This window comes from Charadrius vociferus, unplaced genomic scaffold, assembly GCF_000708025.1.
Source record: "Charadrius vociferus isolate BGI_N301 unplaced genomic scaffold, ASM70802v2 scaffold855, whole genome shotgun sequence".
NCBI lineage: Eukaryota > Metazoa > Chordata > Aves > Charadriiformes > Charadriidae > Charadrius > Charadrius vociferus.
Window position 1 is genome coordinate 54,800 of NW_009648573.1, and position 16,347 is coordinate 71,146.

The 16,347-nt window shown below is 35.7% G+C and overlaps 1 protein-coding gene across 1 annotated transcript in view; it reads right to left on the reverse strand.

The window, feature by feature from the left end:
• The window catches only part of LOC104287483 (A-kinase anchor protein 9-like), a 62,256-nt gene extending 53,225 nt beyond the window's left edge, over nt 1-9,031 (reverse strand). Inside the window, exons 1-3 of the mRNA XM_009886199.1 lie at nt 8,994-9,031; nt 1,449-1,502; nt 863-1,033 (exon numbers count right to left, since the gene is read on the reverse strand). Coding sequence (XP_009884501.1) covers nt 863-991 — 129 coding nt within the window. The 5' untranslated portion in view covers nt 992-1,033; nt 1,449-1,502; nt 8,994-9,031. The remainder of the gene's footprint in view (nt 1-862; nt 1,034-1,448; nt 1,503-8,993) is intronic.
• Nucleotides 9,032-16,347: the final 7,316 nt, after the last annotated feature.

The following is a 16,347-nucleotide window of genomic DNA, read 5'->3' on the forward strand; positions in this document are numbered from 1 at the left end:
GATAAACCACCTCCTCCAAGGCAACCACTTAACGATCACTCTAGTATGGTGGAAAGCATGACATCCATTTTCACGGATAAAATACAAATGAAAGCAGAAAAAACTATAATTGTGCAACAACAATGAAGGTGAAAACGACTGAATATTAGAACAATTTTGGTATTCCATAGTACTTTGCAAAAAATAGAAAAATACAACGATGTGACCTGAATCCAAATTAAAAGAGAGAGATAAGTAAGACATGAAGCATGACAAGCACTGACTTCAGTGCATTGCACCAGTTGCTTAAACTGGAAGAGTAAGCATTTAATAATCTTTATTTTAAAACCTAACTTTAAATTCCAGTGGTATTTTTGAAGTAAGAAATACTTCCCTGTAATACCAAGTTATTAGGTGTTTGTTAAAACAGTTGCCTTGTATTTCAGACCGTGAAGTCTGACATACAAATACCATTTTGGTTCAAGGATCAACTCAGTTATATCATTCCTTAGGAAGTAAAACCTGAGGTTTTTTCCATCTTGGAGGAACAGGAAAGCATTAAAGAAATGCAGCCTTTGCACAACTAGTGAAGAATTAGGGCTTTTCCTGAAGAAAATCGTCTTTCTATTTCTGATCTGAAGAAAGTCACTGTGAAGAAGACTGGAATTTTAGTCACAAAATACAGAGAAAAAGGACACAATGGAAATGCCATTCAAAGAAATAGAGCGCATGGTATGTGACTGAAAGAAATTACGTGAAATTCTATACCACACACTGACTGCATTCTGAACAGCTGCCATTAAGCGTGAACTCTTTCAGGTGATGCTCTGCATTTTCGCACGTAACCGAGTAGCAAGCAGAAAGCAACATAAGGTAATTATACCTGTTGCAATCCTTCTGTACCATATGCAGCCCTCATTTCTTCTAGCTCTCTGTTTAGCTCTTCAATCTCTTGCTGTTTCCCAGCCAATTCATTCTCCATCACCTCTAGCTGCGTGTGAGAGTGCTGCATTCCATGCTCAGAACAAATCTCTCCAACTCCAAATTCTTCTTCCTAAATCAATCCAAGTTCCTTAACATGCCATTTTTTTTATGCTTTATCACAGTAAGTAAACTCAAATATCAAACTCTGTATCAAATGCCACCTTAGTACATTAACATACAATACAGCATCGAAGATCTTATTGCCATGGTAACCTCCTTTGTTAGTATAATTCACACCTCAAAAGCACTGACATAAAGCGTATCTGCAAGTTCTGCTTTATAATCTTAGCCTTAATAGAAGTAGTAAATTGGTTTGCATTTCAAGTTTAACGATACACTATATTAATATATAACAAACAATGCAGATGCAGAGGACAGCATGCAAAATAAAGTATTAGTCAGCAACATACTTTTTGTTCAAAACAAACTGTTCGAGGTTTTTAGTATTCACCATTAGTATTACGATTCAATTTGTAATACTGTACCCTGATTAAGTCTGCAGGGATAGCTGTTCTTGTCACAAAACTGCAACCATTTACCTGTATAAAGACAATTTCTAAATACATTATTATTTGAAATAAAGCTTGATTTCTATTTTCCATGCGTTTGAATCTTATGTGATAATTCCTGCAGACCCACAGGAATTTTTATGCTACAAAAATTTATTTCATTTGAAATACAAAATAGCTTTATGTAAATTGCATGAAAGTAAGCCTAGATAACAGGTAAACCACCCAAAATTGCAGAAATAGATACTACTGTCTGAAAACAAAAAACAGATTATGAATTTAAATATCTAGAGAAAACAAAGGAATTCAGATTTAAAGGTCAATGCAAAGCTTTATACTTTACATAACTAAAATGCAGTACTACTGCATTTTAAATATGTTTAATATTTCTATATATTACTAAACATAGTTAATGCTTTCTAAAAGATATTTATACACCCCAAGATTTACTATTTCTAAAAGTCACCAATCTCTTAGTTGTGGATGAAAGGCAGTAACATACACTCTCATCCTAAATTTGAAGGAATTTAAGACTGAAAAAGAGCAGAAATTTAACATAAGACATTTGAAAAAAAAAAAATGCTCTTTCACTCACCTAACACTGCAACCCCTTTCAGCTTCTATGAGAATTTTGGTTCTACAGACGGTGCAAACCAATAATGACAAATCTCCAAAAGGCACGCACAAGCCAAAGTAGCAGATAGAGGTTACAAAAAAAAAAATCCAAATAAAAAGAATATGCTGTGTACTTGTGAGTAACCATAACAGACAGGCAGTCTTTTAAAACAGCAGACCAATGTTTTAAAATGAGAAAGCAAGAACGGCTGTTTTTCCCCTCAGAGCTGTTTATTACATCAGAGCCTGAAACAAAAATAATGGTACTAGAGATGGAAAGGCATTGTAGCATTTCAGACCCAAATACTATGCTTACCTCAAAAAAATAAGCTATACTGCTCAGGCATCTGCCATAGTCCAGATCAGGGCTTATTTACAAAGGACTATGATGCCCAAGGAAATCAATAAGTCACCCGATATGGAAGTACACTGTTATAAATGGGATCAATATAGTCATCGAGTTTGTATTAAGAGAATGAATATACCTGCATCACACAAGAATTTGCAGAGCTGACACAGTGCCCTTTCAATTCCTGACTTCCTCAGTAAAAAGGAAGGCACCGCAGAGAGATTACTACCTTATTTGAGAAAGAATAAAGAAAATTGCAGCAAGCAGCAGTCCATGCAATTTATAGAGGCACTGTACATCGTTTGTGTATTGCCAGATGTTCACTCTATATTCAGACATACAAGTGTCCAGACAGCGCCTGGCACCAACGCCTTTATTCAGATTTTGGCGTATGTCCCAGCTTACACTACTAGTTTAATGGAAACTCTATTATCAAATGTTTCTTCTCCTTTTTTAACTCCCATTTTATTCAGGCTTAATTGATAAAGATGTAGTGTACCATTCCTGTAATCTACCACAGTGGACACGCTTCTCTTCCTGTGAATCGTTTCTGTGTGCAACAAAGACTCTGAGATGTTTTATAACAAGAGCTACTAGGAAAGACACAAAAGCCTTATCTCATTAGATGTTCCAGACTCCTTAGCAGCTGAAATTTCGACAAAAGGCCTTTTACTTATGAAAGGGATTTTGCCATACCATTCAAAACAACCGCCTGGAACGTTGGAAATCCCGCCTCATTTCACAGGAGCTTAGCTCTTAGATGCCACAGGAGTGAACCTCAGCAACACAGTAGTCCATGCTGGTCCTTGTCTGATACCTCCCTCCTTACAAACGCCTCATGCTTTCTGATAAAGTGCAAGCTGAAACATGACAAGACCCCAGACTGCACTGTCACCTATGGAGCGCGCAGCCAGGGCGCTGTGCTGACGGAAGCCTCGTGGGCAGCCCGGCAGCCTCTGGCACGACAGAGGTTCTGCTGCAGCAGAGCAGACAGACAGTTGGGGTTGAGTTATTAGCTTCAAAATATCTTAATTTAAAATTAATTTTTCACTCATCTGCAATATATGAAGACTGTACTCCAGACACCGACTTCGGTGTTAACAGATGTCTACACAAGGTCTACTGGACTTCTGTGGTCATGGTCCCAGTGGCTTACCCATGCAGAGATCTTCTGCAAGCCCATAAATACTATTGATGAAGACTCTTATAATTTCTTCTTTTAAAGCTTTGCAGTTCACCTTTAATGCTGAAATGTCCTTATGCCTTAATGCCTTACGATGTGCTTAGTTACATACCCCAGCGAACAATTAAACATTTAAAGAAACAATCAAACCGCATAACATTTTAAGATAATGGAACCTCTAGATGTAATTGTATAAACAAATAACCACAAAGCAGGAAAACACTAGACTTTAGAACACATTAGCTACCCAGGAGGAACTGTCTTGGTGAACAAAATACATGAAAAAAGTGAAGGTTATGGAAGTCTCTCAAAGGACGTTCTGTCTGATTTTTCTTTCTTTCTTGTATTTTCAAAATGATTCACAGAAACAGCATTTACTAATATAAAGTAAAATATAATTTGTAATCTATTGTCTAAAAACAAAGGTATAATTTATATTGCATCAGTAAATACATATGCTTAAGACAAATGAAAGGAATCATCTTCCAGAGAAACACAAGGAAAACCAACTTCCAGCACTGTATTAAGGCAGTGATTCATGACAATTGCCACCAGAGGTCAGGATTAAATTTATGAAATCACTCTACCCCTTTTAATGTTCCTTAGACCTTGGAAGACCTGAAATTGTACCTCAGAAATAGCAGTAATTATACATAATGTGTAACTACTTATAACATTAATGTCAGTACTACAGAGATTTCCCTTTTTAAATAGCAAATTCATGCCCAGCAGAAATCAATACATACTGTTCAATCACTGAAAAACGTAGAAAATACCTTAATGCCTGAAAATAATATTACCTATTACAGACTGGCAGGCAGACTTATGATTTAAAAAGTGGTTTGATTTGGAAGTAGAAATATACAGAAGTATCTGGAATAGATTAACAGTTTTACCTCAGGTCTTCATTTTTCCCCCCTTTTCTTTCACATTTTGGACATCTGATTCCTTCCAAAAATTAATACTTAGACCTCCAACATTGCTTGTCAATGTTCTTAGCTTCTCCTTCATTTTCTAGTTATGTCAAATCGACTATATGAAACTTACCTAAAATTAGCAATTAGGGCAACTTGGGAAAACTGATTTCAGTTGTGGGGTTTTTTTTTTACTCCATAAACGCAAACTATTTTCAATTGATGATGAAAATAATTAAAATCATATAATACAACTAAGGTTAATAACTTCTGAAGGATAACAATCAATCGCTTTTTAAAATATCACAGCTTGATATATTTTTCTATATCTTAAAAGCATGCAACAGAAGATTTCTTTATGTAGTGGTTAAGGTTGAGCTATATAATTTCATTAACATTTACAAAAAAAAAAACCCAAACAAACAAACAAAACCCACACAAACAAAAACAAACAAAAACCCAAACAAAACCAAACAACTTTGTAGACTTCATATTAACCATCTTTTCAGAGGTACACTTTGCAAATTAGGAAGAGAATCAATGAGAGAAAAAAAAACCCAGGTGGAACAGTCTTTCAGTTATACCATAAAACTGAGGCATATGGAAAATATACGGTGGCAACTTTACCTTACACAGTTATAAAAAATGGAAAAATTTTAACTGTTGGAAAAAGCCTAACTTCCCTTAGTTTTGAGTTGAGACCACAAACTTAAATAGCTAATCATCATTATAATTTCATTTAAGACTATGCAGGTAGCTCTCTGAATAATTTGTTAGAAAAGGCAAGGTGTTCATATTAAGGATTTATCAGTCTTCAGTTTGGCTACTGCCTTTGATAGTGTTGGTATTTAGAGAGGCAGCAGAACAAAACTGTTCTGTAGGCTGTATTTACAATAAAATTCCTTCAAGACAAGAATTCTTTTATAAATATTCACTGGTTCCTTCAACTTTGCTTAGACAACTGTATTGGCTTATAATTGTGTGTCTGGTAAGTCCCCTAAAGAGGGAAATACTTATCACTGAACTTTATGCAATTTCTCAAGAGAATGGGCTGAAAAATTAAAAACATCTGACATTTTACCAACTACAACAAAACAAATGATGTATGACCTCTTTCACTTTGAAGCATGACAGCCTCTCTTTCAACATAATTCCTGACAAAAAAAAAACCCCAAAACACTAGAAAGACTACAGATGTTCTAAACAATGAGGGAGAAGATGGATCAACAGGCCTAAGTTTCTACAAATGTATGGTTTCTTAGCATTCCGAAGAGGAGGTCATGTATCTGAAAAAAGGTAAGCTCAAGATTTCATGGAACTTCATAATTACACTTTTACAGACAAAATGTAACGTATCTTCTTCAACTGAAAAGACCTCAGATTGCTTTATTTACAGGATAGCCATGAATGTAAGTAGAGCTTTTAATAATAAAAGTAACATTACAACTGACAAGAAACATACTGAAAATTTAGTTATTAAAATATAGGCATTCCTAAACGTGTTGTCTCCTCATTGCAGACACCAACCAATCATAATGAACTGGAATTTAAAAAGCTAAGAAAGCACCTCTCACCACTGGAGTTTGCTCTTCACCAGATCACGTACCATGTTACTATTCACAAGTTCTGTGTTGCCTACTTATGTCTTAGAAAATAACTCTCACAGAGGTAAAAAGTAGTTTTGCAGAAATGAGAATAAGAAGTGCCTACAAATCCATCTGTCATTGCGTTTTTGAGGAAATCTGCAATTTTTTAAAAGGTGCATTCAGAAGGCAGTTTGGCTGTAATTCTATTGTCTTTAGTATCCGAAAAATTGCTCCCTACTATACTCTGTATGCAGAAGGATAAAGTGTTCAGATGTGAAAATTAATTTTACAAGAGCTTTGAATTCAACTGATGCTAACAACAAAACACTAAAAATCAGCACATATCCACAATTATCGTGAGGCATTACGCTATATCTCTTCTGTACTGTGTCTCCTTGTGCAAAGATGTGTTTTCTGGAGTTTCTGCAATCAGTCTCCAACACTGCTTCCTACAACCTCAGAAGCGATCAAAATTTCTTAGTCGTATTTCATTATATATGTAATACCTCTCATTTGTAAAAATACATGAACATCAATGCCATTGTCAACTGTTTTCAAGGGTTCATTCTTCACATACTGCATACTCCATTTAATAGTAATCACATACCCTGGTGATGTATATTGTAAAAAGGTGCAGTAAGGTCACAGCAGTTGTTCAAAACTGTATTTGCTACACTCTTGATGGCAAACTGGGTGCACATACTGCCCTATCACCTTACCATACATAAAGCAAACACAGATTCTTTTTGTTCTTTGCTGCTTTAATTCCTGGGATGAAATAAACCACATTTCATCTATGAAAAATACTTTAAATTTTAAACTGATTTTTTTTTCCCCCAGGTAGAATTCAACCCCTTGCACCTATCCCTCCATAAAAATCTTTTTTCTTTCTCCCGTTGACAGCACTCCCCAGCAGCTGGACTAGATCTTCGATTCCAAAAGTGCTGGTCTCAGATATCTTTTTTAAATTTGCATCACAAAACACATGCCATAAGAACGATCACAACTGACCAGACCAAGCGTCCATATGGTTCAGTATTCTGTATTTGAAAGTAGCCAATAATGAATGTGAGGGAACTTTTCCCCTATAGTCCCAAGTGCCTCCTCCCAACACACCAGAAAAAAAGTGAGGGTGCTTATGAACAAGGACAGGAAGAAAAAGTGGGAGCGAAAGAGTCAAACTGGGAAAGAAAGGGACAGAATTCCATTAAAAAGGCTGAGACCAAATCTATGGAGGAAACTGTAACTGGGATGTGATGAGACGGGTCGGATAGAAAAACTACTGCTTTCATCCAGGACAAGTTGAGCTGAACATTAGGAGGACCACAACATAAGAGGAGGGAATAAAGGAGAAGAGGTTTTCAAGGGAGAGGGAGAAAAAAATATTAAAAGAAGAATGAAGGAAAAGCAATGCTCGGATAAAATTGGAAAGGCTGAGAAAGAAACCTGGCTTTGGAATGACTGAGGAAGGAAAAGGAAGAATAGAAACAGGCTGAAAAGCCTAAGACTGAGCTAAAAAACCAAGCAAAGGGAAAAAGGGGATGGGCAAGGGAAGGTGAAAAGATTGACAGGAGCTATTGCAGAGAAGGGAAGAATTTACAAATTCTAGGGGATAGAAAACAGACACTGAGTTGGTCAAGAGAATAGGCTGGGAGAAGGAGCAAGTGAAGACTGAGCATTAAAGTTGGGAAAGAAAAGTCATTCCAGTTTTCAAGGCATGTCTAGACTGCCCACTGCGGTAATCATTTTGCACCATGCAGTGCGACAGGTCAGGGACACATTGTCTGGTGTGTATATTCCCTCAGGCTTCACAATACGCAGATATAATATTAGTATGGAACAAATAGTTATTCTAAGGTGTGGTCACCTTCTCTAAAGGCTAAATCAAGAGAGGAACAAAGTATTCTACACCAAATTTACTTCAGCAACAGACACTCATTTGATTACTTCATCCCCTCTCACTTGTTGCCAAGCTTAAGATTCTGGGGTGTGTTTTGCAGAAGCATTTAGCACAGAGATCTGCAAAACAAAACCCAGATTGTCACTACAGAAAGCGACTGAGAGATGAAAAAAATTTTTTTTTAACTAGAAACAATATTTACTGCACTCATATATTCCATGGCTATTTCTTGCGAGCATGTTCTTGATGCACGTTTATGTGTGAGATAGTTTACTCCTTACAAACATAATGAACTGTTTTATTCAGCAAGACCAAAGTTCCAGATATGCTACTACCCTGCGACGTGACAGAGATGAGTAGTACCTGCCAATGAGTGCTGGGCTGACCCCGGCCAGCAGCTAAGCCCCCCCTCCAGTCACTCACTCCCTCCCCCACCAGCGGCATAGAGGAGAGAATCGGAAGGGCAAAAGCAAGAAAAATTCATGGGTTGAGATAAAGACAGCTTAATAAGTGAAAGAAAACAAAACAAAACTCCCAAACAACAAGCAATGCAAAGGCGATCACTCACCACCTTCTGCCCGTGGACTGACGCCTAGCCAGTCGCTGAGCAACGGCTGCTTTGGAACTCATTAAAACATAATCAACTTCTTAAATAGTTTCCCACAGAAAATTAGTAGAAATTATGCACAGCCACCACTCCACTGGCAGTACGAAGCATTAATACAACCGTAATGATGACATTGTTAGAACAGTTCATACACCTACTGCGTTATTGATTATCGTAGCCATCCCATTATGGAGTTGACACAATGCTTGCTTTAATGCTACATTCATCATACCAGTAACGATATGCAACGGCTTTGTCTATAATATCACATCTGCTCGCTCTTTCCTTCTCTTTTTGAAAAACAATGCACAGCATGTAAAAGAAAAAGTTGAAAGAAAAGTTAGGAAAAGCATTACTTCAGTCTTACCTCAGAACTGTAATCTTCTACTGTGGTAGAAATTTCACTTTCCGGCTAAAATAAAATATTAAAATATTTACAATGATGGCACTCAAAAAATATTAAACAAGACATTTTCCATCTGTTTCTGAGAATGTAGACAGTATTCGAAAAATATTCAGGTATACATGACTTTGATTAGAATATATATAGCGAAAGCCACTTTCACTTCCTTAAAATTCCAGCTTTAAAAAAGAAAAAGTTATGTTGCTGTTCAACTATGATCACTGAAGCATTATAATTACACAACAAAGTCTTCTAATGAAAATACAGCCTATGGGTACAAGATAATATTTTGGAAATGTAACTAATAATTTTTTGTTGGGTTTTTTTTTGTTTGTTTGTTGTTTTGTGGTTTGGGGTTTTTTACTTAACAAGGAGTACCAAGAAAAGGACTTTTCTCTGATAGATCAATTTTATCTAACTAGGAACTTTGCTGGCTTAAGAACATAATCATATATAGAATGTCATTTTCATACAGGCAAGACTTTTGATGTTGACTAGAATTTTAAAACAAATTCTCATATGCTCCTTCAGCTTCCATGGAAACCAAGGAAAGGTAAAAGTGATCAGGAAGAACAAGGATAAAGACTCAAACAGTGTGATCTAATGAATTAGGGCAATTAAAGGAACAAAGTCTTAACAAACTGAGCATGAACATGCCATGGAAGACGCTTGATTTAAATACAGAGTATCTTGATGAGCTATATATACCGTATCAGGTTTGAGAATCATGATGTTAGTAAGAAAGTATGCAAAATATGCAAATTATCTATATAAGGTGCACTATTGGGCAATAAGTACCCTTTCAAACTCTAAAAGCATAATTTTGAGCTAAAACTACTTTACCGAAGATGAAGTGTACATAATAGGGCTTTTTCAAAATTCACATTAAATCAGTCTCCATTTTACATTGAGTTCTGACAGACTTATTTTCAAATGAACACAGTCAGTTTTTCATCAGTAGGCATAAGTAAAATTTGGAACTGTCAACTGTGTTTGCTTTTGTATTTTTTTTTTAAAAAGAAATCTGCCAGTCAGACGCACTGGACCTCTGCAGTTTCTACAATCTCAGCATAATCGATTCTACATATTTTTAATCCAATATGTAGCTCCACAATGTAACTGACCTAAAAAAAAAGGTATTATTTTATGTACACAGTGTACAAAACTACCTTAGAATATGAATGTGGAAGCTAAAATTCACACAGTGCATACAATTCTAAAAATTAAAAAGGTCTACCTTAAAAATAAGCCACAAACCGAAACAAAATTACGTTTTAAAACTATAAGGTGACAAAAGTGTTCCTGCTGTGGAATACACATTTAGTACTTAACAATATTAATTTTTTTAATATATATATTTTTATTCATGTTATATATACTTATGTGTATATTTGTGTATATATATGCATATACACACAAACACACATTTTACATCTTTTTTGTAGTCTATGTCCTTCATCTAGGAAAAAGTCCTCTGGAAGGAATAAAATCAAGGAAAACTACATTGTTATTTATTTTCACAATAGAGATAAGAAATGTACAGTCATACCATCCGACAGTCTTTCATGGTTTGTTCCAATAAGACTGCACAAAGAAAAATTAGAAGTATTCCTATAGAAGCTCAGAACTATTCCTATAAATTTACATATTTAATTAGATCTAACAACTCTTGAAGTTCTTTATACAGTGCATGAAATACAGGCACTTCTCCAACATGCAAAAAACAAGGACAAGTAGTCTGATTTCTTATATAGTTTTTCCTTGTAATGCTTTTGAATTACACAAGAAAGACGATAAATGAATGTTAAGATCCTGAGATAAGCTCAAACCCAGTAGATAATCATAGTAAAAGGCAAAGAACTTGTAGACTGAAGTTTAGGCTAGAGTGAGAAAATATGAATTCTCAAAGGAAGGTGATTACCGAAAATAATTCTCTAATTTTTTATGGTAATTTGGCCAGACACAAGGCTTTTTTAAAATCAATATATTGCTGGTCCTTTCTGAATACCAATCTAAAGTAAAAAAAGACCTAAATAAAAAAATAAATATTAAAACCATACTCTGTTTAGCTGTGCAATATCTGTTAGCAGCATAAATAATCTTTCTAAAATACCTCCTTCGATCCTGCATCTGGATAGTTTTTTGGTTGTTAAGACCAGGTATTTTTGCCGAGGAATTTATTGAAGGTATGTGCAGAAAGATGGCCAAACGAATGCAAGTTAAATGGATCTGTCTTCTGTGCTAAAGGATTCATCCAAACCCTGCTAAAAATCAGTGAAAAAGACTTAAATCCTATGAGCTCACACATTAGCCTCCAACACTATAAGACTTAATACTATTCTTTTGCTGTCAGAATCAATAACATTACAAGTAGGCAACATTTTACGGGCACTCATCTTGCCCTCCAAGCAGCTATGGTTTGCTCCTAAGACCTGACGAACATTGTTTCAAAATCCAGTTCCTTCCATTATTAAGCCATCCATTCTGCATGCTTCAATTATTCTTTGGTCATCAGAAGTAATTAGGTTTTACACAGCTCAACTGCCTCAACCACAGGGGTGCAGTTTAAGAGGAAATACTTCATATATGCACACACTGTTAACAACGCTGTATCTTTTGACAGGATAATACCAACAAAACTATTTATCAGTTCTCTCAATGCTATTTGAAATAGGTTTCTGTTACGCTCTGACCTCAGGCTGTTAGTTTGCATGTATTCTACCACCTATGCCCCACAACATTTTCTTGTTACAAACAGCTATTCTCTTCTGGCAAGATGTTTTAATTCTTTAGTTAGTATTTTCTTCACTGACACTGTGGTTGATAGTTAAAATACAGTGAACAGTCATCTTGAAGATTCTTCATAGGCATCTAACTCCATCAGCTCTGCAAGTAGTACCTTTAATGATAACACTTAAGTATTCAGAAAATTAAAAACACATTTATCCGTATACATTCTGCAGAGGAAATACTGCAAGATGATATACAAAAGGGAGTAATCAGCCTAAGGAACACAGGAGGTCCCTTCCAGAGTAGCTTGTTTCTGTATGCTGTTAAGCATTGTGCAGAAGTCATGTTCTTTGGCACTGGACACCCAACTTTACCGCAGGATTCACAAAAGAACTCATATACGAAATTGGCCAGAAGAACTGAAAAGTTATTTTTATGTTTCTTTAGAAAACTTTCATAGGTGACAATAAAACCATTTTGCAAGAATGGACATCCAGTACTGAACTACTCCAATTGCAATGGATGAGAGTATTAAAGGGAAAGAATCATGGAACAGAATTCTACCTAAAGTAAATCATTGACCTTTTTATGACCTCAGTGTAAACTGTCACAAAAATGTAACTACAAAATTCTGGATTCTTTCTGGAACATGAATTAGCCAGTAGTAGAAGTGAAAATATTTTAGCTTGGTGAGTTTCACATGGGTCACTAGTGATCCAGATGACCACAACCTGAGCATGACTAATTAAGAGGACCACAAGTAGGAAAGGAGGCAAAGAGAATGTGAACCAAAAATCCCAGTCATGGAAACCCTCTCTTTAGGTCATCCTGAGCTGTACAGGTCTTTAATATTTGTAGAACATTCTGAATGAAGCGCTATTCTTACATATTGCCTTATCATGCCTTTCTTAGTTCCTAATCTGAAAACCATTCCATTCAAAGGAATGTATTCCCTGGTAATTTATAACCCAAACCCATTGATTACAATCAGATTTAAATAGAGTACATCTTAGTGGAGATAAATCATTGCCAAATCTGAATGTAATCTGCAGCGAGGTACTCTACTTCTCAGTGTATAAATTTCCTGTATCAGAAAACATTGTCAACAGAGAGATAACCTAAGCACTTACTTAGGTTTCTGTTTTCTGGTAACATGGCCCTATCAAGGTTTAATCTAAAATGAAATACTCTGTAAATCTGCAAAGACCATTCCTCAACACAGGTAATTTCCATGCCAGTATATCTATTGTATATCAGTATTTACAGAGAGCAGGGAAGGCATCATACCAGAGGTTGTCTCATGCATCACAGAAAATCAGCAAGATATCCCAGCAATCTTTTGGCCAGCCAGTGGAGGGGAAGATGGCTGGCTTCACTCAGAACCATATGCTGCTAAGAATCTATTATCTTCTCTTGTGGCACTGACTTTATATTGAACAGACCATTTCCAAACATTTGTTTGTCTTCATTCTCCAATTTCAAAACATTTTACAAGGGATGCTAGATTATCTGAAGTGACTGGGCTAATTTTTTCTACATTTTATTTATTCATCCTTTTTTTCCAAATCCTCCATTTTATTGTACATCCCAGAATATCTCTTCTCCAGTCAAAGCCTTTGGTAGCTCTTTACTTTCCTGCTTCTATCATAGGAATGCCTTACCCACATTCACCACCTACGCCTTTTCTCACTGAGGCATCCTCTGTTTCTCCATACTGCTTATGTTTCCATATTTCTGTAACTTTGCTTCCTTAGTTCTTAAGAATCCTACCAATTGTCCCCTTCGTGCTCTGTTTCTGTTCCTTGTCCAAGTCTTGGACACTAACAACTGGAGTAAATTATAGAAATAAAACAATATACATAGAGCTATAAACTTTATCACCTACTTGAGTAAATAGTTAAGCTAGTCTAAAGCTATTACCAAACAGATTTGTCCTGTGAAAAACAAAAGACGAGTTACTAATCCAACCTTAGACAATTAGCAGGTATTCTTCATCACAGAACTTTGAACTTTTCTTTTCTAAGCAGCTTTGTATAATAGCTTTTACTACCCAGGTGACTCAAGGACAATTTTACTGTGCCACATGTTAATTTCTTTTGCTTTCCTGGCATTCGTACATTCTTGCAAAGAAGTCTCCAATGTATTGTCTCAAGACTTCTCAGAGAAGGTGATCTCAGCAATTATTTACCCTGGAAGAGGCTTTTGCTTTCTTCCATTTTTGATTGCAGGAAGCCACAAAAAAGAAGCAATCCTAAACCCAAGAGTTTTATTGATCCAATTTATTTTCTGGGCTGTCTCTTCTAGATTATTTTTACTTCTGTATGGAAAAGAACACTATGGATGTCAAGACCAAAAGATAGCAGAGTGCAACAGAATAAAGAAAAAAACCAAAGGCAACTAGAAACTCAACATATTATTCTCTTTGTGAGGCCAAGACAAAAAGCATTTAACATGAAACAAGTTAAGTCCCAGAGACTTTAACCAAGAAATACCGACTAGCATTTCTCTAAAAAATCTTTTAAATAAATTGTTCCTCTGACAGAGAATGGAAAACCTTATACAAATTACAAATAAGTTCAAACAGAAGTTAAATGGAATGGATAAGTACAGTACAAAGCAATGATAGTTCTTCCAAAGTTCTTCCAATTAGTTTCTGTAACTTGGGGGATTACAAGGGGATGCAGAAACCCACCCTTAGGAAGACAGAGAAAAAAAAAAAAAAATGGGAAAGGGATGACTGCAAAAAATGACTTTGAATTCTCTAAATGGACTTTTGCCCTCTCTGAAAAGGAACTCCACTAACTTCAGATGGGAAATAAGCTCCTAGAGGATTATCTCCATTTCACTTTCTGTTATTCATATTGAGTAAGAGAACTCTTTGTTATTTGTATGTGGGCATGGTAATTCCACTGGGGACTAAAAAAATCATACTACCAAAACTGCAGGGACATAAGCTTCTATCCACAAAACTACCACAAAAGAGCCCAATGGGATTTTTAGATAGATAGGCAGTATAGCCAGATACTCTGAGTCTATTTTGTGGCACAGAAAGAACAATTCTAAATATGAATTCCAGTAAAAGACGAAATAATTAAGTGGAATCAAAATTTAGCTAGAAAATAATCTGGCATAATGCCTCCAGTAATCTTGCCTTACTCTCCTGACACAGCAGCCTATAAAGATTTAATGCTGGGTGAAAAAGCAAACAGCTCAAAGAAGCTGTCTGTAATTCTCCATTGCAGTGATTAGCCTGAAACTGCCTATTACATTGGCTGCCATTTCAACTAAGCAAGCCCTAATCCAATTACTATAATACAGGCTCTCTGTCCAAATCATTGCACTTACAAGACTAAAACCAGTAAGTTATGAGATTCCTTGAAACTATTTCAGAATTTTTCCTCTTCTATTAATACTGCACAGATAGAGACTTTAGCAATCATCTTCCAATTCCAAAATATCAATTACTGTTTTAACATGAATAAGCAGGCCACCGACAGCATATAACAAAGAAAAATGCTCTCCCAACTGGGAGCAGCTTTTTTTTTGGTGGAAGTGAATACTGTTTTAGAAATCCCTAAGACATGTGTAATTCAGCAGAGTTAAATTACAAATAAACACCGATCACCATGCTTATTCTTTTAAAGCTACCTTAAAAAAACCCCAAAACAACAACAAAACCAACAAACCAACCTCCCCCCCCGCCCCCCGCCCCTGTGCATATCTTATTTTTAAATAAATAAATAGAGAAGTTGCTTTGGGAATGAAACAGACCTCAGTAAATCATACCCAATCTTAAGAATATATCTATGTGTGCAATCTTTACCAACTGCAGTGTGGATATTTCTTCATTTTTAAAATCCTCTATGCCTTGTACTGTTAGCATTCAGAGGCCAACATAGGCTACTGGGACCAACCTGATCTAATTAGACCTGCTTTGAGCACAGGATTGGACTAGATGACCTCGAATGTCCCTTCCAACCTAAATTATTCTATGATTCTGTACTTTACCCTGTTTCTCTGATTGTAGTAGAGATATTTCTCCTGACTGAGACAAATACACCAGCAGAGTCCATCTGTAACGTGCAATCATGATGTACTTCAAAATATATTTGGTTAAGAAAGTTTCTTCAAATAGTTATCATATTTATGTAGACTATAATATTGCTAAAACAACAGTTTAAGTGATTCCCTCTAAACAGCACTCCGGCAGTCCTCTCTCCTTAGCTGTAGATAACCTGCTGCATTTCATAAAGTACGTCTTTCTCTTTTCCTAAAAAGAGAAAGGCCTAAAAGGCAAAAAAGTCTCATTATCACCTATGAAAACAGTAATTCTGGTATTAAATACTCTTTAAAAAAATATTACCTCCTCCAAGAAAAGCCATGAGTTGAACAGTTTTATTGAGTTACTACAAGTAGCTTTGAAGCCCTAACATAAGCTTTCTAAGTATGACAAGCTACACTTTAAAGTCATGTATCTATAGAGTTCAAAATATCTAGTGTATTGATATACTGTGGGCTTAAAATTGTAAAATAAATGGATCAATTACTTAACAAGTTTTTACTTGCACATATGATTTAGTCTGTCTGC